At 36.9% G+C, this 26,011-nt stretch overlaps 1 protein-coding gene across 7 annotated transcripts in view; it reads right to left on the reverse strand.

Annotated features, from left to right (window-relative positions):
* The window catches only part of phf10 (PHD finger protein 10), a 216,634-nt gene that overhangs the window by 151,675 nt on the left and 38,948 nt on the right, over positions 1–26,011 (reverse strand). For all 7 annotated transcript variants that reach the window (XR_005633000.1, XR_005633001.1, XM_039748276.1 and 4 more), the window contains one exon: positions 20,548–20,678. Coding sequence is in view for 5 of the 7 variants with exons in the window: in XM_039748276.1 (XP_039604210.1) it covers positions 20,548–20,678 (131 nt within the window). In the remaining 2 variants the exon portion in view is untranslated. The remainder of the gene's footprint in view (positions 1–20,547; positions 20,679–26,011) is intronic.

The following is a 26,011-nucleotide window of genomic DNA, read 5'->3' on the forward strand; positions in this document are numbered from 1 at the left end:
CCATAAACATGTTCTATGAGATGCTAGTTTATTATTTATTTATATAATGCAGCTCAACTAAATTAATCAGTATGAGACATAGAGGAGAACCAATGACAAATACACATGAAATAAAATCATGTACAGTTAATACTCAACATTCACGTGTTTAATTTTTGCGACTTTAGAGTATTCGTGCAATTTTTCTTTTTAAAACCTATTTTTTATTTTCATGCAAGCAACTACTCACATAGCTCCTGGCTATGCATGGTAAAGAAAAAAATGACAGGTAAGATGTGCACAGGTTTGATGAATGGTTAGTATCCTATTAGATGCTTAACCAGTCTTGTTCACCCTCTCGTTATAAATAGTTTGCCATCACTTTGTTGCATATTTTCATTGTTCTGCTAAAAATATCAAGTTTTGTGTTGTAATTATGCCTCCAAAGTAACGTGCAAGTCAGCTGGTCACAGACTTCAAAGTTGCAAGAACCGTTATCAATTGCCACCTCACGGTTAAATGTCAACTCACCTCTGCAAGCCAACAGAGTTTTCAGTAGTTAGAGGATCATCAGCAGCTCGTAGCTATTAGAACGCTAGTGGTAGTGGTAACCATCCAGTGGTGTTAACATCTGTCCTCTGATGGCTAATTGACCACTGTTATACCTGGTGGCCCAGAGATGGTACACGGACAACATTTATTAATTGTAAGGTCAATAAGCAAAATGTTCATTGATCATCTTTATTCTCAGCCAAGCAGTCCTATGCCTAATTTTTGTCATATTTTACCTAAGGTGAATATGTGGCGAAAAATAGCTAAAGACATAATTAGGTCATAGTTTGGTTAATATTTTTTAAATGCAAACAAAACATCTATGCAATTTAGGCTGACATGTTCCCAGTACAGGGTGAAATTAATTAATATTTTTGTTTCAATTGGATATGAACTAGACAAATTGTTTTGACAGCAGGGGGGGCTAAATTGGGTCAATTTATCAGCAGAAATGAGCCACTGGAAATGTTAAGTGGGACAACCATTTCTGATAGAGCAAAGATTAATTACAGTTTAAAAATACTGGATTTTAATACATATCAATATTAAAACCATTATGTACTAGGCACTGTACAGATGGGCCCATATGGGGGAATCACACTAGTCAAACAAACTAGATTTTGCAGAGTTACATGTGGACAAACATGCTCGGGCACGGAGCGAATTGCCAGTGTGAGTACACCTTTAGTTGCTCTTAAGTATATATTTAGTTACACTAATGACAGAAAATAAGCACACTAAGTACAAAATTAGTGCTTGACACTTTTAATATAATAAGTGAACTTAAATTAAGGGCATTTTAGAGTACTTTCTGTATTTTACTAGGGAGAAAAAACATTTTTTTCTTTTTGTGCCTTGTAATTCTGTGTGTGTAATAACTTTCTCTACTTTTATGTAAACTGTTTTGCTCTGAATTTCCACTAAACCTGCTTAAAACAAACTTTATAGTACTGAGAAATTTCTTTTGTTACGCATTTGACTCATGCTGAATCACAGCTTACCAACTCGGTAGTTGCTTGATTTTGGGAAGCTGAGAAAGACACAGCTTCACTAACAAGTGCCAAGATCTCAAGTGGTGTACGAAGTAGACGTTGCTGAAAGATTATGATAAGCTGATGTGTCCTTTACAATCTCCAATGCCAGACATGAAGGACAGTGTGTTGAAGGTCATGTTGAGACCTTGTTAATCTGACAGCAGTGACTAAAGTTTTTTTTTTTTTTTTTTTTAAATTGAGATATTATCCCCAAAAGGTCACAGAGTTCTACCAAATATGGGTGAGCTGGAGAGACGAAAAGGGAGTTGTGTTGGACTCGTCCCAATCTGGAACAAACAATGACAAACTGACTGTGGTGTTGGTTTTAGTCGTCTTTTAAGTCTTGTTTTTATCTCAAGGAGTTTTCATTGTTTTATAGATTATTTATTTATGATTTTTAGAAACACTGCACTTTAATGTACACGGTTTTGATTTTTGAGTTGTTCATTAAAAGTACTAGAGCACTTTTTTTATCATCCATTTGCTTGGTGTGTGTTTGTCCTCTTCTAGCCAGGTTCATCTTGGTCTTGACTATCGGTGGTATCAGGTTCCAGAGGCTCCCAAAATGGAAGAGAGGAGTGTGGAGCTGACCTGCACCATCCGATTTTGTGTGCTGCATTTTATGGGTAATTTCATGTTTAATGTGTTATGAAAAGCGTATATTACCAAAGTGTTTTGTTATAAAGAATTTAATACAGAAAACTGAATTTTGATCGATTTTCAAGCAAAAGATTACAGTTTTTGGTGGTCTCAGGAACCTAACACCCTATTTCCCAAAGGTTCAATGCATTTTATTCATATGACAGGGACACACATTATATCTCAAAAAATTCTGTGCAAAATAGCCAGAATCCAAAACCAATTTTAAAATATAGAATACTCATAAAAAGGCAATAAATATCAGATTGATAAAAAATTACATAAAAATATTATTAAAAATTTAGAAAAATCTAGACGAGAACAGGCCATTCAGCCCAACAAAGCTCACCAGTTCACCACTTAAATCTTCTAAAAAACCATCAAGTCTACTTTTAAAAGTCCAAGTCCTACTGTCTACCACACTACTTGGTAGTTGATTCCAAGTGTCTACGGTTCTCTGTGTAAAGAAAAATTTTCAAAAGTTAGTGCGAAATTTACCCATCACAAGTTTCCAAATGTGTCCCTGTGTTCTTGATGAAATCATTTTCCTCTTAATCTCTTGTCTCCTCTTAATCTTTTTTTACTTAAACTGAAAAGGTTCAGCTCTTTCAGTCTGTATATCTAGATTCAGTTTATTTGCTCTTCTCTGGATTTTTTTTAGCGCTTTTACATCCTTTTGTAGCCAGGAGACCAAAATTGTACACAGTACCCCAGATGAGGTGTCAACAGTGCATAATAAAGCTTGAGCCCAACCTCCTTGGTCTTGTACTCTACACATCATGCTAATAACCTAACAATTTGTTAGCCAAGACTACTGAACAGTGTCTAGAGTGTGGTAGAGTCCACTACAACTCCTAAATCCTTCTCATAAGTTGCACTTTTGATTTTCAGACCTCCAAATATGTATACAAACCTAAAATTTTTTACTTCCTACATGTAATAATTTACATTCAACAGATTCCAGATTATCTGACAATGCACCTCTCTTGGTATCATCTGCAAACTTAACTAGCTTGTTACTTATGTCGATCCAAATCATTTATATATATTAAAAAATAGCAGTGGCCCTAGGACTAACCTCTGTGGAACACCACCCTTAACATCAGGCAATACAAGGCTCCTTGCACCATAACCCTCTGCCTGCTGTGGCTGAGCCAATTTTGCACGAATCTACAAACATCACCCTGAACTCCCACTTCTTTTAGTTTGATGTCCAACCTCTCATGTGGCATCTTATCAAATGATTTCCGAAAATCCAGATTAATAATATTGTATGCTCCACTTTGATCATACCCTTTTGTTGCTTCCTCATGGAATTCCAGTATGTTGGTGAAACATGGCCTTCCTCTTCTGAACTCACGTTGACTGTTCAGTAAAACTGTTCTTGCCATGTGTTGCTAAATGTTAAATCCTTAATAGTTCCTTCAATTAATTTAGCTGTGATTCATGTTAAGTTTACTGACCTATAGTTTCTTGTATTTGCCAGATCACCCTTTTTACGTAATGGGATCATTTTTTCCCTTTTTCCAGTCCTTCTGAATTTCCCCAGTGCACTGTGACTTTCTAAAAATATGTGTCAAGGGTTTATATATGTACTTGGTAACCTTATTAAGAACTCAAGGGTAAATATTATCTGGTCCTGGAGAGTTGTTTGATTTTAGCCTATTTCATTTAAGCAGTACTTCTCCCTCTCTAATTTCTAAATCACTCAGTACCTCTTTAGTAGTTTTTACTGCTGAAAGGTAATCTGTTTCCTTACTTGTGAGGACCATAGTAGAATGAGACTTTAGAACATCCACTATTTCACTGTCTGTATTTTTTAATTTCCCCTTGCTATTCCTGATGCACTTTACTTCCTTGACTGTACTTTATTAACCCACTGCAGAGTTTTTTTTTAAATTTCCTACTAATTCCAAATTTAGGTATATACCTGTCCTATCCTCCTAATCTCCTCAGTCTCACCTGGACTGGCGAGTGCCACAGGCAGAACTTCTGAGAAGAGTACCATGTCAGTTCTGCTCCTCAGTCAGCCACCTAGCTCTTCAACTCTAATCTAACTGTAACCTTTGTATTAATGAACCCTTACGCTGTTGCCCTCTTAACTGCTCCACTTTCTTGACTGCTAAGAACTGTTCAACCTAGAAAAACTTGGTTAGTGAATATCCGCTGCTAGTTAATTTCTTCATGTCTTGACTGTACCTAAAGCTGTAATTGGTGTCTTAATGTTAATTAAATTAACAGGCATGGTAGCGATGAATAGCTACAGAAATGCCGGTGGAGGCTACTTCTCCTTACTGCCATGCCTTGCCAATGTGAGTTGGAATACAAATACATGAACAAGCATATGTAACAATAAACTTTTCCAAGCACACCCCTAAATTCCCAGCTTCTTTTGCTCCTGTCTGGGCAAATAAAATAAAAAGGCAAAAAAAAAAAAACCTTCTAAAGGTAAAAAGCTTAAAATTCCTGTACAGTTCCTTAGCGGCAACCAAAACACGATTTTAGAAGCAAAACATATTTTTTAATTAACTCTCAAGCCACAGGAAAACAACAACTCTCAGCCGCTTCTCTCTCATTTGCAAAGATGACCAGCGAGTTAAACTTCTAACTTAAGATGGAATCACGCTGAAGATCTATCAGTTCCAATTGCAACTCCTGTGGTGCTGTCTAACAGTCCACTGACAGGGGACATATAACCAGCTGAAGTAACGTCTAAATGTTTTCAAAATCAGAGAATCGATGGCAGAATTCTCTGTGCAGATCGTGTAGTGATTTGCTACATTTCTTTGCATGTTGAGGGGCCTCTTTCAGTCACTAGTGTGGGGAAATAAGTAAATGCATTTTTTGAAATTTGTCTTGAGAATAAAATCAATTTGGCTTTGAAGGCTTTCACATTTGTATACATTTCATGCACAAATAGATATTTCCCTTGTACCTTTCTGTTCAGCACATTCATGTGTGTCAGTATGTCCACAGCAAACGCAAGATCACAAAGCCAGTTGGAGTCGCTCAGCTCAAGAAAATTAATGCCTTTTCCCATTAAATCCAAAAATGAATGTATATCCCCTAGGAGCTCCCACACTCGCTGACATACTTCCCAAAACTTAACCAGAGGGCATTAGAGTGGTAAAGTAAGTCATGGTGATCAGCATTAGTTTCTTCAAGAAATTTAATAAAATTATGATGGTTAAGTCCCTTCACTTATATGAAGTTAACAAGCTTTACCACTAACTTTATTACATGATCAAGCTGCAACACAGACTTGCATAGGGATTCCTGTTGGATTTTGCAGTGTAGGAAAATTACATCTAACTCAGGCTTTTACTCTTTCACCTTATTCTGAATTTTTTCAGCAACCAACAATTTTTCCTTTCAAATTCGCCAATCCATTTGTGGTGATATACACAAGTTTACACCACGGTAGCTTCAGCCTCTCAGTGACACCAGACAACCTGTCATACAAGTCTGCTCCTCGTGTTGTCCCCTCCGGGATTTTAAAATTGTCATTAATCCCTCTAATAAAATTTAAGAGCTGTGTGGTGTCTTTTATGTCATTACTTTTGTCCAGTGTTATGGAACTACAATGACTTCCTTTTGTGTTTAAATGGCTGGTCAAGTCTTCATCAATTAGTTCTATACGGCGAGTTACTGTTCAGCGTGATAAGCTAATTTGTTCAACTTTGTTTCTGCTCTCTGGGTACAGAGACTTGCTGTCTCTACCATATATTCTTTCAAAAACTCTGATCCAGAGAAAGGTTTGCTGGCTTTTGCTAATCTGAATGACAGCAAATAACTTTCCATGGTGCTCAAATCCAGAACAGCAGTTTGTCAGTAAAAAATATTTAGCTGCGACTGTAAATTGGCCACTAACCTCTATGCAGTAGCCATCCTTTCCTGCATTGACCGAATGCTAGAGTACCTAGCATGTTAGCATTGTATTCTTTGAAAACCGCAATAGTTTATTGGCAAATATGACATATGTTAAAGTAGGTGTCAACGTAATGGCAAACATAATAATAATAATAATAAATAATAATAATTATTTGCATTATTTATAGAGCTTTTCTCACTACTCAAAGCGCTCAGCAATTGCAGGTTAAGTGTCTTGCTCAAGGGCCCAACAGAGCAGAGTCCCTTTTGGCATTTACAGGATTTGAACCGGCAACCTTCCGATTGCCAGCGAAAGATTCATAGCCTCAGAGCCACCATGAACATGAAGAATGAATGTGTGTAGAGAGGATAGACTTGTCTTTGGCAAAGGCAGTGGTGCACCATCTAGTGGAATCTGCCGGGTATTGCAGGAACATGGTAAAACAAAAGTGGTTTTAAGGGCAATTTTATAAATATTTGGCAGGCCGGATTAAACAGTCTGGCGGGCCGGAAGAAGCCAATGGGCCGTAGTTTACCCATCCCTGATCTAAACAAAACAACCTGGTAATTTGTTCCATGTGTCTATGGTTATTTGCATGAAGAACTTTCTAACATCTAGCAACATTTCTAATATCTAGCATTCAATCAAAATCTGAACTTAACTAGTTTCCAATTGTGTGACCATGATCTTGTTGCAGAGATTATTACTACTAATACCTGGATTCCACTGTACTAATACCTTAAATAATTTTGAATGCTTCAATCATTTCACCTCCTAATTCCTAAGAAAATAAACTGAAAAGGTTCAACTCCTTCAGTCTATCCTAATGGCTAACACAAGTTCTTCTAAATCCAAGAATCGGCCTAGCCACTCTGGACTTTCTCTGACGTTACTGTGGCTCTTAATAATAATAATTCTTTACATTTATATAGCGCTTCTCTCACTACTCAAAACACTCTCCATGCAGGGAGGACCCGGGAATGCCAAAACTGTACACAATACTCAATGTGAGGCCTCACTAGTGTATTATACAAATTAAGCACAACCTCCCTTGACTAGAACTCTACACACTGTGATATATAACATCCAATCAGTTTTCTTGATCACTTCTGTATGCTGTCTTTATGTAGATAGTGATGAGTCCACTGTGATTTCTAGATCTTTCTCATAAGTTGTACTTTCAAGTTTCAGACTCCTTGTTGTTTAAATCTAACATTTCTACTTTTTATGTGCAATACTTCAGATTTACTTGCATCAAATTTCACATGCCACAAATCTGCCCATGTAATGAAATCTATCCACGTTCCTCTGTAACAGTTTAGCTAGTTCCACATTATTTGCTGTTCCACCTAGTTTGGTAACATCTGAAAACTTGACCATTTCATTGATTATATATTTATATGGATCGGTAATATATTTAAAAAAAAAAAAAAAATTCTGAAAAGTTTCTGAACAGTTTTACTGTTACCACTTGCTTCCTGTGTTTAAGCCAATTTTGTACCAAAATACAGACCATACCCTGAACTTCCAATTCCTTTACTTTGCTCACTACCCTTTCATGTGTTTCCTTACCAAAAGCCTTCAAAAATCTAGTTAAATAATATCATATGCTTACATTGCTTCCTCATTCCAACATATTAATGAAACCAGACTTTCGTTATCTGAACATATATTGAGTATTTGTTAATGCATCTGTTAGACAAGTGCTGCCGGAGCTTGTCCTTAATAATTGCTTCCATTAATTTACCTGGGATGCACATTAAGATGACTGGCATAGAATTACTTGCATCACCCAGACAATTATACAACCGAATATTTAGTAGCCTCAGATCATTGGAACTTCTCCTACTGTGCATCAATTTTCGAAAATTGTGTACCAGAGGTTTATATACACTCACCTAAAGGATTATTAGGAACACCAAACTAATACGGTGTTTGACCCCCTTTCGCCTTCAGAACTGCCTTAATTCTACGTGGCATTGATTCAACAAGGTGCTGAAAGCATTCTTTAGAAATGTTGGCCCATATTGATAGGATAGCATCTTGCAGTTGGAGATTTGTGGGATGCACATCCAGGGCACAAAGCTCCCGTTCCACCACATCCCAACGATTCTCTATTGGGTTGAGATCTGGTGACTGTGGGGGCCATTTTAGTACAGTGAACTCATTGTCATGTTCGAGAAACCAATTTGAAATGATTCGAGCTTTGTGACATGGTGCATTATCCTGCTGGAAGTAGCCATCAGAGGATGGTACATGGTGGTCATGAAGGGATGGACATGGTCAGAAACAATGCTCAGGTAGCCCGTGGCATTTAAACGATGCCCAATTGGCACTAAGGGGCCTAAAGTGTGCCAAGAAAACATCCCCCTCACCATTACGCCACCACCACCAGCCTGCACAGTGGTAACAAGGCATGATGGATCCATGTTCTCATTCTGTTTACGCCAAATTCTGACTCTACCATTTGAATGTCTCAACAGAAATCGAGACTCATCAGAGCAGGCAACATTTTTCCAGTCTTCAACTGTCCAATTTTGGTGAGCTTGTGCAAATTGTAGCCTCTTTTTCCTATTTGTAGTGGAGATGAGTGGTACCCGGTGGGGTCTTCTGCTGTTGTAGCCCATCCGCCTCAAGATTGTGCGTGTTGTGGCTTCACAAATGCTTTGCTGCATACCTCGGTTGTAACGAGTGGTTATTTCAGTCAAAGTTGCTCTTCTATCAGCTTGAATCAGTCGGCCCATTCTCCTCTGACCTCTAGCATCAACAAGGCATTTTCGCCCACAGGACTGCCGCATACTGGATGTTTTTCCCTTTTCACACCATTCTTTGTAAACCCTAGAAATGGTTGTGCGTGAAAATCCCAGTAACTGAGCAGATTTTGAAATACTCAGACCTGCCCGTCTGGCACCAACAACCATGCCACGCTCATAAATTGCTTAAATCACCTTTCTTTCCCATTCTGACATTCAGTTTGGAGTTCAGGAGATTGTCTTGACCAGGACCACACCCCTAAATGCATTGAAGCAACTGCCATGTGATTGGTTGATTAGATAATTGCATTAATGAGAAATTGAACAGGTGTTCCTAATAATCCTTTAGGTCAGTGTATGTAGTTCTTTATTTCCTTAAGCATTTGTGGAAAAATGTATCTGGTCCTTGGGACTCATGTATAAAATCTTGCTTAGATTCCATACTAAAATTTTGCTTACACTTTAAAAGCAAAAATGTTGTGCACACACAAAAAAATATTCATAGCACTGTAATATGCCACACTCCATGCCGAGCTCCATTATTAATGTTGAATCAACTCAAAACTATGTTTTCATTACTGCCTTTTTAGCAACCATATAAGGTTTTTGCTTTTTCAAATATTCATGATCTAATCAATATATAAATCTGACCATGTTTCTGAGTAATGCCTTACCTACTAAGCAAAAAACAAAACTTAAGTAAATGGGAACTTGAGGTACTACTAACTAAAGTGGAAAATCACAAAAAACATTTGTTTCTCAAGGTCTCTCTGCAGGAGTTACAAATAAAATAAAAAACCAAGAGTGGTGTAACCAGAGTTAAAAAATAACTATCTGATATTGTGATTTATGAAGCAAGGGCAGTTCTTTCAGGCAGGGACCTTAAGTGATTAAAGCAGACATGACCCTTCATTTTCAGGTAGAGGCCATGAGTAATCAGAGTAGATGCATTGTTCACAAATAGTTAAAAGAATGTGTCATATTGGAGAAGAGCCCAGTCTATATATAATACATATATACATAGCTCACTGAAAATACTAAATGTGTGGGTGTTTAAGGCTATACCTGCTATTGATCACAAACAGCTCAATGAATATGTGAAATGTGTAGGTATTTAAGGCACTTTTGCATCCCCTGACGGGGATCGAACCTTGGACGAAGCCTCTGCAGGGGATGCAGAAGTGCATACACCTAACCAGCCCCAATAAGGGTGACACATGTGTCATGTACTCTTTGTATTTGGTAGATACTGTATCACATATCTATGAGCTGCTTCTCGCAACTGAGAGAAGGTGTCAGATGTTTGCTGACTGGCCAACCAACCGCAAGCAGTACCTGGTAAGTAACCACATAAATGAGACTGTGATTCTGAACTAAGAATGTTTCTATAACAAACTAGATAAAACGTTAATGCCCTAGCAGTGGCAAATAGCTTTGGTTTCCTATTTGATTTGGTTAATGTTTAAGTTGAGATTTACAAGAAATATTTTAACTGCTACTATGTAAAGGGAATACTGCAAACCAAATATACGCAATACTGTACACTACTTTTGAGTTCATTATTGAAATTTGCACATAATGTGATTGTTTATGATTAATCAGGATTAAAAATTTATATATATATATATATATATATATATATATATATATATATATATATATATATATCTTTCTGTACCATATTTAATATTTCCAACATTTTAGTTAAGGGGTATACACTGTCAGTCAAAAGTTTTAGAACACCTCAGTTATTCTACAAATATAATCAGCTGAAATGCACTGAATGACCTAAAATGGTGAAAAGGCAAGCAGTAAACTGCCAGAGGTTTAAATTTAAAATTTAGGTTAGCAAAAACTGAAAAAAGGACATTTCAGAATATTACAAATGGGTCTTTTTCAGGGAACAACTCATAGGTTATAATACAGATGCTCTGCAGCAATTAAAGTAAATCAAGCCTTGCAAGTTGAAGCAAAGAACTGGGAAAGGTGTCTCAACTTCCATTGATTACTTAAAAACTCTGTCTTAATGCAGAGTTGAAACAGACTGTGCTACTAAACCCTTTGAAGCAGTAAATGGACAATATGATACTGCACAAAGTTGTAAATTCCAGCGATAATGGCAAGAAAACAGCAATTAACAAAAGAAATGAGAGCATTATTACCCTTAGAAGTGCAGGCCTTTCATTTACACAAACAAAAACAAAAAATAAATCCAAGTGTAAGTGAATATGGTGTCCTACACAATCCAAAAGCAATTGGAAACTGGAAGAAACTCTGACAGGAAGAGATCTGACAGACCCAGTCACCACCCAATCAGAAGACACACCTCAAAGCACAACAGCTTCAAGCAGAGATTAACAGTCTTAATTTCTACTTTATAGTGAAGAGGAGACTTTGTGCTGCAGGTTTGACAGGGTGAATCAGAAAAAAATCAATTTCTTAAAGGACAAAATAGAGCCTTGAAATGCCGGCTGTGGACTACTAACATAGGATGCGAATTGGTGACTTGAACAGAGTGACAAGCATTCTGAACCAAAAGGGTTACTACAGTTTGGCTGTTAAATCAGCAAAATGAGGCTACATTGATTAATCGAAAACATTAATTCAATTTTTTTTACACGCAATGATTCCTTGATCTTTTTTTTTTTTATTTTACACTGTTCATTTGTTCTACGCCTTGATTTCATGAATCATTAGGACATTAAACTGCATGCAAAGGTAGTATATACAGTATATATTGAGAGAGAGAAACACAGACAGAGAACAACAAACAACACAAAGCATTACTCAGGCTTAGCTGAACTTTATCTATCCTATAGAAAAAGGCACACAACTTCTAACCTCTGATCTTTCAATTTATGTGACCAAGAAGAATAAATTCTTTAGCTGGCTATTAAACCTCTACTGCTAACATCATGGTGTTAATCAGCTAGTCTACAATGGGTTACACCCCACACAATGTTTATGTGCATGAGAGATGCTGCTCTGAACTTTCCTACTGAATTTAGGAAGAAACTTATGGCTAAAGACTTAATCTTTACAGAGATTCTTACATTTCAGTTACAGTGATACCAATCCCACAATTCATTAGCTGGTTCCACCCTAACTACCGTGTCACAGTTAATAGTTCTCAGAATGAAAGTAAGGTGTACTTATGGCTTGGCATAGGCAATGCTAATGTTTTGTTCTTTTTCTGATTGGCTTGCTTCAGCACACATGAAGGAAGTTTAAAAACACACTTTATTTTTTCAATGGCTTTTCTCCTTTTAACTTTGGTTGTACCTTCTGGTTTCAGGCTCTCTTTGAGGTTTTAACATAGAATGTCCTCAGTTGCTAGCAAATTTACTTCTGCTGGGCAGTTGGTGATCAGTCAGTAATTGCTGTAACCAAGATAAATGTATGGCTTTAACATATAGTCTCTTTCTGCTTGTGAACTTGCTCCATTACAGGGAAATAACAAAAGCAGGGAAATTCAGTTAATGTGGTCTCCCATGACCAAAACATTGGTAGCGACTATACATAGTTCTCTATTTTATTTCCTTCCTGCACCATACTTACTTGTCTTCCACATTGAACCTCTCACTTTAATAAACTGTTCTTTTCTTGGTTAACCACAATCACCAAATTGTGTGTCCTCTGTTCCTTTATCCACAAAGAAGTAATAATAATAATAAAACATTAAATTTATATAGCACCTTTCTCATGCTCAAGGCGAAGTCACTATATTATGTTACATACAGCATGCAATGACTGTTGATTTTGTCAAAGTTTAATTTTAGTTTAAATTATAGATTGAATCCATATATAATTTAAGGATCACATTTCCACCTGCCATTAAAAAGTGCCTTGTGTCCACACGCATTCACCTGTGCTGCACTGTACATTGCAGCTACTAACCAGCAGTTAGAACTGGAACAAGACTATAAAAGAGAAAGTGAAAAGAAGATGACATGCCATACTAGCATAAAGAAATTTTGCATTTTAGAATGATGCCAAAGACATGACAGTCTCATGAAGCAGATGGAGCTCAACATGAAGTACTAATATTGCTCTGCTCTCAGCTCTTACCTGGCGGATGTCACAGCCCTACATGATGCTTATGTCTTTTACTCTGGTTTGACTGCTGGTTTGTACATTTAAAGATAACATGTTTGCATTTCCACTTGTGTTAAATATGCTACCAGTAATGGAAAAACTCCAGTCCTGAATCAAGAGGTAATTAAGTAGCTTTTGTAAGTAAGTTATGAAAATAATATCTATAGGGAATAAATTCCCCACTTTGAAAAGGTCTTTACATTTTTTTAATTTTATAATTGTGCATAATTTAACAATTAATACTTAACCCAATGAGAATGAAAAATGCTTGCAGTTTAAAATTCTGTATTTTTGTTATTACTTCTTCCTAAAAAATGGAAACTCATTTTATGATATGATTAAGAAATTGAGGCACTAACAAAAATTGTTTTAATTTAATAAAAACACAGGCCGTTTTGAAATGGCTTACTAATTTTGGATTATGCTTTAAAAATACAGGCAGTGTATTAAAGCTAGCAGCAAATATACATTTTTTAAATAAATCTAAAGTCTTGCAATTGGTTTCTTTGGTGCACATAAAACTCCTCCATTCTGGTTGACTATCGGAGCAAAATGTTGTTCTTTAATGTTGTCAGTTGTTGGGTTGTGGCTCTTTGTTTAACATGAATGTTTAATGGGTACGATGAGAAGACAGGTCTGTGATGTCACTTGGTGATTGACCATTTTATTAGATTATGGTGCAGAGGCTGCATTCCAAAGAGAGGCCTAGTAAAGATGAAGCCAATATTAAAAGCATTTCTGGCAGCAGTTTTTGAAACCAGGACTTGAGACTACAATACATAGGAAACTAGACAATAAAAATGGACAATCTGTCCTACATTACAAACTACTTTGTTAAACAGCAAAACTTTACTGAACTTTAAAACTAAACTTATTGTAATTCTGGAGAAATTAGGTGAACAGGATTGACAAGCTTTACCAACTGAACCATATAAGCTTCTTATCAAAATAATTTTAATGTTTAAATTGTACTGGCTTTTTACAAAATCGTATTTTAAAATATGTAAATTACAGAATGCATGTTGTATTCATAGCTGATCAAAGGCAATGAGAAACATTAAACAAGTTATCATTAAACACTAAATGACAAAATGCAAACCACACATTTTCCATTGCACTACTCTAGACTAGACCTTCACAACATGCAATGAATAAATCTAAGCATAGAAAATGTTATTTTGAATACAGTATAGAGAAATAAAAAAAACAACCTTTTTGAAGGAAATTACACTAATGTTTTGACTCAATGAACCTATGTAGGGCACAGTTATCTATACTAATAAAAGGCAAAGGACTGACTGACTGACTGACTCACTAATTCTCCAACTTTCCGTGTAGGTAGAAGGCTGAAATTTGGCAGGCTCATTCCTTACAGCTTACATACAAAAGTTGGGCAGGTTTCATTTTAAAATTGTACGCGTAATGGTCATAACTGGAACCTATTTTTTCTCCATATACTGTAATAGACTGCAGCTCGATGGCCATGGGAGGCGGAGTTGTGTCTCACATCATCACGCCTCCCACGTAATTGAGTGCCTGCCCATATAAGGTAAACAATTTTTTACTCCTTTCCCTGAACTGTAGCCTAGACAACTGCAAACATAGGATCCCTTTTCCAGAACGGGCAAACTAATATTAAGACGCTTTGCATTTTCTTTTGCACGTATACGATTATGAGGTCGTCGGGTCGGATTATGAAGACACGCAGAGGAGTAGAAGACCGACAGTGCCATCCCAGCCAGTTAATAGCAGGGCCATCTCTCCAGTCTACATGAGACCTACCGCGACGGTCCCCAAAAGGCGCTCATATCATCAGCGAAGACGTCTCTCTACACTATATAAAAGAAAAAGGCAAGTTTCCTTTCTTTACACCTTTTTTCCTTTTATCCCAAACCAAAGCCTTTCTCTCTTAACACTGCAGAGGACACAAAAGTTATGTATATAGATGATCCATATACATTTTACCTGCTGTTAGTACTACTTACCTGTTGTGTTATACCGTCTTTAAAATGTAGTTTACCCGAAACCACTCCAGTAGTGCTCAATGTATCTTTACTTCTTAAAACGTTAATGTTTTACTGTTTAATAACTTATAGACTACATTTTATTTTTTTTCCCTTGCACTCAATGACCAAAGCCAATGGATAATCAGCTATCACACATATAGGCACATATATATATACACATACAGTGAACCCTCGTTTATCACGGTTAATCCGTTCCAGACTCTACCGTGATAAATTAATTTTCACGAAGTAGGATTCTTTATTTATAAATCAAATATTTTTGCAGTTAGAGTATAGAAAACCTGTTTACGGCCTTCTAAATATGTTTTTTAACATTATTAGAGCCCTCTAGACATGAAATAACACACTTCAGTCACCATTACACTCATATTATCCAATATATTAGACAAATAAGAGAAAATAAGACATATTAGATGTTATAAATATCATATTATTACTAGGCTCACCCGCCTTTTAAGGCAACCGACTTTTATCCTCAATTTGTGTGCGTTCCATGTGTACATCAGGGAATGAGAACATTAAAGTGCCTATTCATAACATCTCATGAAAACCTAAGTTTTTGTACCCTCTCAAGTGCCTGTCCAAAATCGTACAATGTCAGCCCGAATCTGTACCACTAAAGACGGAGTTTCATGCACTAAATAATCTATAGATGAGAATAAGCAAGCACGATCTCCCCTGATATTTACTACGCAGTGAGGCATTTGTACTCCATCAACATTAATTATTTCCAGAGACATAATTTTGTCTATTTTTCCAGCGCATCGCGCACAAAAGCAGGGGAACGATGGGAGCACCAGAACTCTGCTCACATCTCGTAGCTTCGTACCACAAGCTGCAAGTAGCAAGTTTGTAATAAGAGGAATACCGCTATGCTTTGCACTCACGGGACGGAAGGACAATCCCGACCGCTTTTATATAGTAATTATTGTACTGTACATTTAATTACACACACACACACACACAGTTCTTACACACAACCACTAACCTATGAAGGCACAACCTCAGTAGGAGAGTCTTCAGGTGGTGCAGTATCTTCAGCAGGTGCATTGTTGTCTTCTTCCGCTGAAGGAGAACTAAGAATAGACAGTGGGTGCACGACTGAAGAACATCTTGATAGGCAGTTGCTGGCACTGTCTTTTCATATGTGTGAGGAGGCTTTTGTAGGGTATTGCCATCTTTGATCATATCCAAGAGTTTCGCCTTCTCTAGATAGTAAGCATCTTCCTCCGGCACTTAGTTTTATTGTCAGAAGGCTTAGAAAAAGCAGAACGTTTAGGAGCCATCGTGGGGCTTAGATAAAAGTTCTCAGAAAGCGCAAGCGTAGTGACGTAAGCATGAGAAAAAAATCGTGATAGAGTGAAGCCGCGAAAGTCAAAGCGTGATATAGTGAGGGATCACTGTATATACCTGTGTGTGTGTGTGTGTGTATGTGTATGTGTATGTGTATGTGTATGTGTGTGTGTGTGTGTGTGTGTGTGTGTGTGTGTGTGTGTGTGTGTGTGTGTGTGTGTGTGTGTGTGTGTGTGTGTGTGTGTGTGTGTGTGTGTGTGTGTATGTATGTATATATATATATATACACATATACATACACACACATGTATACATATATACATACACACACACACACCTATCGTACATTATATATACACACATACATATACAGTATATATTTGTGTGTGTATATTATATATATATATATATATATGTAGATATGTGTATACATATATATCTCTATACTAATAAAAGGCAAAGCCCTGACTGACTGACTGACTGACTACTAATTCTCCAACTTCCCGTGTAGTTAGAAGGCTGAAATTTGGCAGGTTCATTCCTTATAGCTTACTTACAAAAGTTGGGCCGGTTTCATCTCGAAATTCTATGCGTATGGTCATAACTGGAACCTATTTTTCTCCTTATACTGTAATAGACGTTAGCTCGATGGCCGTGGGGGGCGGAGCTGCGTGTGACATCATCACGCCTCCCACGTAATCATGTGAACTGACTGTGACCACAGTACATAGAAAAGAAGGAAGAGCTCCCAAAGAGCGCTGAAGAAAAACGCGGAATACTTTATTCGTGAGATACAAGTTTAATGAGAATACACAAGCTATAAACGAGACTTTGGATTACTTTGTAACTGAGTTAAAATTGCTGTAGCGAGAAACTTTTAAGTGCCGGGTCTTAGCTAACATTAAAAAAGCCGTGGACATCGCGAGATCGCACGAAATAGCACAGGCACAGCTCAGAACCTTCGATGCATGTACTCCGAGCAGCTCACGTGAACTGACAATGAACACAGTACGCAGAGAAAGCAAGACCTCTAAACAGCGCGGAGACTTTTGATCACGTGAACGTGTCTGCAAAAAGTGGCGTTTCCTGCACTTCAAAAATACTACAGAATTTGGGCAGCCAGCGCGCATGCGTAGCTGTGCCGGCCTTTGAGACGCTGACTGCACTTCTGCCTTAAGTGAAACTAAACACTTTTCATTTTTTCCCTCCTTCCCATGAGCTATAGCCCAGACAACTGTAAACACGGGATCCCATTTCTAGACCGTGGCAAACTAATATTAAGGCGTTTCGCACTTTCTTTTACACGTATACGATTATGAGGTCGTCAGGTCGGATTATGAAGACACGCACAGGAGTGGAGGACCGACAGTGCCATCCCGGCCAGTTAATGGCAGGGCCGTCTCTCCAGTCTACACGAGACCCACCGCGACGCTCATTTCATCAACGAAGACCTCTCTCTACACTATATAAAAGAAAAAGGCACCTTTACACCTTTATCCCAAACCAAAGCCTTTCTCTCTTAACACTGCAGAGGACACAAAAATGATTTTCTTTTAATTGCTGGTAATGTCGGTAAGGCATATTACCACAGGCAGAAATTTGGACGTTCACATAGAAAATGTAATTTCTATACCACAGCCGTCGTGTAGCACTTTTCAAAAGGGATCAACTACCAAGAGATGATCCATATACATTTTAGCTGCTGTTAGTACTACTTACCTGTTATGTTATACCGGCTTTAAAATGTAACTTACCCGAAACCACTCCAGTGGTGCTCAATGTATCTTTACTTCTTAAAACGTTAATGTTTTACTGTTTAATAACTTATAGACTACATTTTATTTTTTTTCCCTTGCAGTCAGTGACCACACACACATAGCTATATATATACATATATATATATATATATATATATATATATATATATATATATATATATATATATATATTTATATATATGTATGTATGTATATATATCCAAGCTGTGAGAAAACACTAAAAAGGAGGTGTGTCAGACATCACGGTACATTTTTTGATGCAGCTAGACGAAAACAACTTTGTGACGCTGCTGCCAAACACTCGCAGAAAAGTCCACAAGTTAATAAAGACGCTGCCGCTAAATACTCACATGGCGATTTTGGTAGTGAACACTTCGATAAATGAAACCTGTTATCTTTACAACGGTTGACAAACACGGAATGTAACTTGAACACAAAACGTCCTCCAAATACGAATCTGACTGAAAGAAATAATGATAATCAAATCCTTGATGACATCAACACTCATAACAGTGACAAAACAATTACTTTGACAATCATGTTACGTTATTTTTAAAATGTTTCCTTTTCCTTTTCATAACTTCTTTAACACACGACTTCTCCGCTGCGAAGTGCGGGTATTTTGCTAGTAATTAAATAAAACAGACTTGAAAAATATTGACGCACTGTGTCATTTTCTTTTCTGTATCATCTAAAGCCTCTTATGCACTAAGGGTTTTTTGGTATTATTGCACCTAAATTAAATAAAATTAAATGGCTATTATATTTTTTTATGTAATAAAAGAGCTACAAACAGCTTAACAGTAGTGACTACAACATAATTTTTAAAAGAAAGTATTTATATGATTAAAAACATTTGTTTACACCAATAAATAACTAAATAAAACAACATAAAACTTTGCCACAACACATTACATGAAGCACAACCCTGGAACAAATTTCCAATTGTGCCCCAATCTGTCTGCTCTTATTGTGCCAAGTTTAGATTTCTTATTCCACAGCACTGCAAAATTATACTGTTTAGCACAAGATGTCTCCCTTTTTGGAAACATTTAGTCTCTTGCACATAAACATTCACTCAAAACAAGTAGCAGCAGTTATATATTTTTTTATTTGTCATAAAAAAATACAAAAAAACATATACACACTATATATCACTCTGAAGCAACAAGTAAACAATTTGTAACTACGTACAATATGAATAACTACATACTCAAACAGAAAACTAATATACATAAAGTGTGCAGCAGACAGCATCCAGATATAATAATTGAACCTATGACACTTAATTGTAAAACTGCATGTTACAACACTTCCAAGTTATACTATGGGCAATAACAATCAATCAAGCAAAGCAGCGAGTCAAAACTGTGATCGAAATCTGACTTGAGCATTTTGTTTAACAGTGCGTACAGATGAACCGTGAAACACGCAATACATGTTCTGCCTTTTTCGCACAGATATGACATGTTAAATGAATGACCAATCATAGACAACTACACATCATTAAAAAGCCAAGAACCTCAGCTATCCAATGGTAGGGAGATATTCACTTTATCTGGCTCGACAGAGGTACGATCTTCTTATATAATACACTACAATGGCTGTCTCTTTGTCTGTCTAGGATTTTAAATCACCTGAAAATTTGTACCTAAATTTGGTACACATATACTATGTGACATCTACTATCCGCTTTCGGGGTGATGATTGACCCCCAAGGTTATTCCTCTTTTCATTTTTATTTGATTTTATTATAGAATCAACTCTCTGCAGTGGCCGGCAGGGCGGCTGTGCGGCGCATGCATACGGCGCCCTTCTCATCCTTGCCATCTTCGCTGTCACTTCACCTAACTCTTCATATCTTAAATCATTCTTGAGGCAGATTAAAGACTTAAGTGCCAGCTTAAGTAAAAAATTAAGGAAAAAGTACTAAGTCAGCGTTTCTCAACCTTTAAGTATTTGCGACCCGAGTTTTCATAACGCCCCCCTAACATTTTTTTGAAATGTAGATGCATATTTTATTATACCTACTTAACTTTTATTGACATTTATCTAACTCTATATTTATTGTTCTAGTATCAGAATGTAGTTTAAGTTAATTTGTTTTGGTTTAAACAGATGTTTTTTTCAAATTTTTGATTCTTGTTTTCTTTTTTTCACATCTTCGCATCCCCCTTTTTTTCACTTGGCGCCCCCCAAGGGGGGCCCGCCCCACAGGTTGAGAACCACTGTACTAAGTAATTGCAACATTTATCAGTTTTAACGCGAAAAGATGCCGATGAAAGACGACAAGAAGCAGGCCACTAGGGTGGAGAAAAGAACAGCTGCTCAGGAAGCAGAAAGCGCATCAACCTCTGAGCAAATGAATGCTAAATGTATAGAGAAAGAGTATGATATGCTCAAGTCAAGTGTATTCACTGCACATTATTGTGAAGTGCGGCGTTACTGTTCTTCAATAAAAGCAGATTCACTCAGCTGTGACTAAATATATTAAATTCCACTATTACTAAACAGCAGATTACTCACCAGGATATTTACGTTTAAATGAAGTTACTCCAAGATATTCACTGACTTGTTCCTGCAACATGTAGAAATCACCCATGTCATCGGAGGGCCATTTATATTCAATCAAATTCTCTGCAGGAAAATAAGTACACCTGTTGAGAAGACAAAACGTGGATATTGAGGATTATTATTTTTTAATATTAGCCTTTATAAACAGAATAAATGATTTTGACTAAAATGGAAATAATAAATGAAATGCTTTTATTAAAATTGCTTGCTTATCAGTCATACATTACCATACATACAGCTTGGCTTATAGTGATACTAACATCATCATAAACTAGGGTACCAATTCCACGGGAGTAGGGGGAAGGAGATGGAAAAAATTGAGACAGAAACTTTCTAAAGTATGGGAGCACTTCCCCGAAAAAGAAAAAAAAGTTGAATGCAGATTATGCAAAGCGGAGCTTACTTTTCACGGCAGCACCATCACGATGCATGAGCATCTGAAACGAAAGCATCCTGAGGATGTGATGCCGCCGTCTCTTGAGAATTTATGCTGGCGCTGTTAGTTAATTAGTTAGTTGGGGTCAGATCAGGAGTGGAGGGAGAGCATGAATGAGACTGAGAAAATAAAAGTAAAAAAGCAAACTTTTACAAGTAACAAATTCACACCAGATCTGTTCGTTTTCAAATAATATTGCATTAGTGGGATGATGTTTTCTAATTGGTACTATTCAGGTCATACAATTATTTCTTCAAAATGTCACATATATTTGTCTCTTTCTTTTTCCCCGGTGCTGTGCGCGGACACCAGAAGGCGTGAGCTTATTCAGTGCTAGCAGCAGCACACTGGTGGCCGGTTGCTTGTGCTATAACAAGTTGACCTGGCGGTAATCAAAGAACATGTACTGTGGAAGACATGTACGGGGTCCACTGAGAAAAGAAGACTGTTCATGGCTCACCGTGCAGAGGAACATTCTTTCCTCTGCATGTTCTGCAGTTCAGTGCAGACTGGGCAAGATCGGAAAAAAAAAAAAAATGTGGTCATTGATTACAACCACAAGAAGGTACGCGAATGAATATGAATAATGTTGCATCTGTGCCACAATGTTTTCCGAAATGTACTATAAAGTCATAAAATGAATAATTCCAAATATCATATATACCCATGTCTCTGTTTTTTGTCAGTGCATCTTTGACATCATGGGCCTTAAGACGCACACTAATTCAGCGTAAGCAGGAACACTCAATAAAATTAAAGTTGACAATGAGATACAAATAAGGCAGATTCGCCATTGTTTGTGTGTCAGCTTTTATCCATTGTGATTTGAGACAATCGAACTGGAAATTCTCAGAACACCACTCACATGTACAGTTATTCCCAGTTTCAGGTAAAAAAGTAACAGCGTCAGATCCCTGGGTGGGTGTATGGGGGGTGTCTCTAGTATGTATCATGATCGTGACTGAGAAAATAAAAGTGAAAAAAAATGGTAACTTTTACAAGTACTATACATTTAAAACAGTGTCTGTTACAAATGCGAATCAAATGTATGTGTTTATTGTATAATATTAACAACCAGTAACGGCGTACTGCACGATAACGTGCAGTGAATACACTTGACTGAGCATTCATAGTTTTAACACTCTTTCTCTGTTTACCATTTGTTTGCTCAGAGGCTGATGCACTTACTGCTTCCTGAGCAGCTCTTATTTTCTCCACCCTAGCGGCCAGCTGCTTCTCTTCTTTCGTCGACATCTTTTCACGTTAAAACTGATTAAGTCAGTGTTTGTGTTGCAATTACTTAATACGTTTTTCTTAATTTTACACTTAAGCTGGCACTTAAGTCTTCAGTCTGCCTCAAGAATGATCAAAGATATAAAGAGGTAGGGGGAAGTGACCGTGAAGGTGGTAGAGAATGAGAACGATGCACATACGCATGCGCCACACGGACACCCTGCTGCATGCTGCTGAGATTTGATTCTACAATAAAATAAAATAAAAAGAATAATAAAAATCATCACCACGAAAGCGTATAGTAGATGTCACGTAGTATTTGTGCACCAAATGTCAGGTCAATAGGTGAAATGGTTTGCGAGCTACAGGTGATTTTTAAATCCTGGACAGACAAACGAACAGCCACGGTAGCGTATTATATAAGAAGATAAGAGCAACTCACTACTCAAAACGGTAAATATATGAGGCAGTCTGGATCGAACTGGGGGATTATAAGCCAGCAATTCTTACCGCTGCACCACAGAAGCTATTGTATCGTCCTTGAACCTTTTGTGAAAGTGTTTACTTGATCTTTGCACTTCGGCTTTACACATTATATAGTTTGTCTACATTTTGTCATTTATTACTAAAATATGAAAAACTTTTCAGTTGTAACAATGTATTTTTTGGTTAAGTTAAATGCACTTTTTTGTTTAAAGACTATGTGCATTTTAGTTTGTATTGTTTAATGTATTTCTTTTTTATTGTGATGGTCACACTAATATAAATTAAAAATATCTTGATTATTTTCAAATTCATATGTTTCACTGGTTGTTATTTTAATTTGATTATTATTAATTTTAATCGTGTTAATGCAGAGACATCAGGGTGACATTCACAGGTTGACAGACGTGAGCAGATGAGGTAAGACACAGACTGGAGCCCAGAACAGGATGTGCAGGTTGCAGGCATCAAAATAATCAGGCATGAAAAAATCGTGACTAATCGAAAAATAAATTGAACCATTAGTCGACTACCAAAATAATCATTAGTTGCAGCCCACACAGAGTTATGCTTAACAATCTTGTTCTGAGATCTATGCCACACTTTAACTTAATAGATCTTGAGATATGCCTTAAATGGCTCCAATGTTATAAGAAAACATTTTAATGTAATGCAGAGCGTGTGTCACCTGTTCACTAGTAGCTGGTATTGAAAAACCAAAAGTACTTGAAAAGTACTTTGCTATCCTTTTCAGAATTTTTTTAATTCATAATGTAGTGAAAAGTCAAGCAAAATGATACCTTTTATTCTACATCTTGCCTGAAGAAGGGGCCCAAGTTGTCTCGAAAGCTTGCATATTGTAATCTTTATAGTTAGCCAATAACATGTGTCATTTTGCTTGACTTTTCACTACATTCATAATGGCCAACACAGTACAACACCCTTTTATTCATCATGAAAGCTGCTCTCCAACGAAAATTTAGCTAGGCACCTTGCAAACATGAGACTGAGTAATGAGTAAGTGTGTGTTTCTGTGTTGATATACCTTTCAAAATACTGGCAATCTGAGCTTTCCAGGTTTGGGTCATGCTGTATTCTGCTAAAAATACTCTGGTTCTTTGGGCTTCTCTGGAAGTGAATTAAGAGTGATCAGTTAATCGTGAATGTCTAAGCATTAGGGTACATGATTGATTTCTAAGTAAATTAGGTAGCAGTATTTAGTTATAAACAATCTGAAATTATCAGATTATTCCAGGTAAACTATTAATATATACATTTTCATACAAGCTTCTTGTAAATGCTGGGTAGAAAGTTGACAACACGATCACATTTACAAACTCTTGATCTGTTACTGTAAAATTCTATACTGTAGTCAGTTTCAGCATGTGAAAGACATGCTTAACTAGATTTAAATTAACAGCCAGTACAATTTGACAATCTGTCATAACGTTTTCTTCTTAACAACCTTCTTGTCTTTTTTTTAGGGATTTTAAATTTTTTATGATGAAGCACCAGCCAATGTGTCAAAGAAATGTTTTCTACACTGGCAGAAATGATGTTTCTGAAGTCATTCTCTTGAGGCAATCACTAGCCCTTTCATTTACAGAAATTGCAAAAAAAAAACAAAAAAAAAAACATCAAAGTATTAGTGAGCATGCTTTCCTACAAAATTCAAAGGCAATTGGAAATTGGAAGAAACTCTGATAAGAAGAGATCTGGCAGACCCAGCGTCACCATGCAATCACAAGACAAGTTTCTGAGGATCACCATCTTGCGCAATAGGCACCTGTGATCACAAAAGCAAGTGTGAGTTTCTATTGTGAAGAAAAGACTTTATGCTACAGTTTTAACAGCCTGAGTGGCAGAATGAAATCCAATAATTAAAGGACAAAGGATTTCAGTTCATCACGCAAAGTGTTTGTACACTGTCAAGATGATGAAAGGATGGTTTCTCAGTGTGTGAGACCAAATGTCAAACATGGAGAAGGAAGTGTGATGCTCTAGGGTTATTTTGCAGGAGACAAAGTTGTGACTGGCATTCTGAATGAAAAGTTATTTTATTTGCCATTGTTTATTTGTTACATGCCTTGTCATCATGAAACATTAAGATATTAAACTGCATGTATTTCCATAAAAACTGGAAAAAAATGAGATGCACTAAAACTTTTGACTAGTAGTGTACATAAATTGTGTATAAATGGAAATGATTCAGTACTGTGGAGTTATCTCCCAAGAAACAGACACCAAGCCAAGATAACTCAAAAAGCAGAATACTCAGTGAAATAAAAAAAGAACCTTAAGAGTAACAGAAAAGACTTGAACAAATCATTGGAACAGGCTAATGCATCTTTTCATGTGTTTTCCATATGCAGAACATTAAACAGACAAGGTGTCCATGGCAGGACACTAACGAGGAAGCCACTGAACTTCAAAAAAAAAAAAAAAAACACTCCATGCATGAAATTTGCTAATGACCACTTTGACAATATTGGTAAAATGTTTTGCAGACAGATGAAACTAAGATTGAATTGTTTGAAAGGAATAATTGGTGTCCTGAGTTTTTATTCTGTTGGCATATTGTGGTACTTAGAAAAAAGTAACTTTTGTTTTTAAATATCAATTTAAAATGTTAATTCAAATTAAATGATTTAACCACTTAATATATATGTGGACAATATTGTGCCTTTTCTGTAATCTATACTAATAAAAGGCAAAGCCCTCACTCACTCCTGGAAGGCTGAAATTTGGCAGGCTCACTCCTTACAGCTTACTTACAAAAGTTGGGCCGGTTTCATTTTGAAATTCTACGCGTAATGGTCATAACTGGGACCTATTTTTCTCCATATACCGTAATGGACTTTAGCTCGATGGCCGTGGGGGGCGCAGCTGCATGTGACATCATCACGCCTCCCACGTAATCACGTGAGCTGACTGTGAACGCAGTACGTAGAAAAGAAGGAAGAGCTCCCAAAGAGCGCTGAAGAAAAATTCTGAATACTTTATTCGCGAGATACAAGTTTAATGAGAAGACACGAGGTATGAGACTTTGTATCACTTTGTAACGGAGTTCAAATTGCTGTAGCGAGAAACTTTTAACTGCCAGGTCTTAGCTAACATTAAAGCCGTGGACATCGCAACATCACACAAGAGAGCAGCACACGTGAACTAACTGAACGAAGTGATCACTTCCATGCATCAAACCTGTTCCAAAAACGCATTACACAATTGACAAGGTAAAAAAAGAATATGCTCCGAGCTCAGCTC

Source organism: Polypterus senegalus, chromosome 3 (assembly GCF_016835505.1).
Source record: "Polypterus senegalus isolate Bchr_013 chromosome 3, ASM1683550v1, whole genome shotgun sequence".
NCBI classification, from domain to species: domain Eukaryota; kingdom Metazoa; phylum Chordata; class Cladistia; order Polypteriformes; family Polypteridae; genus Polypterus; species Polypterus senegalus.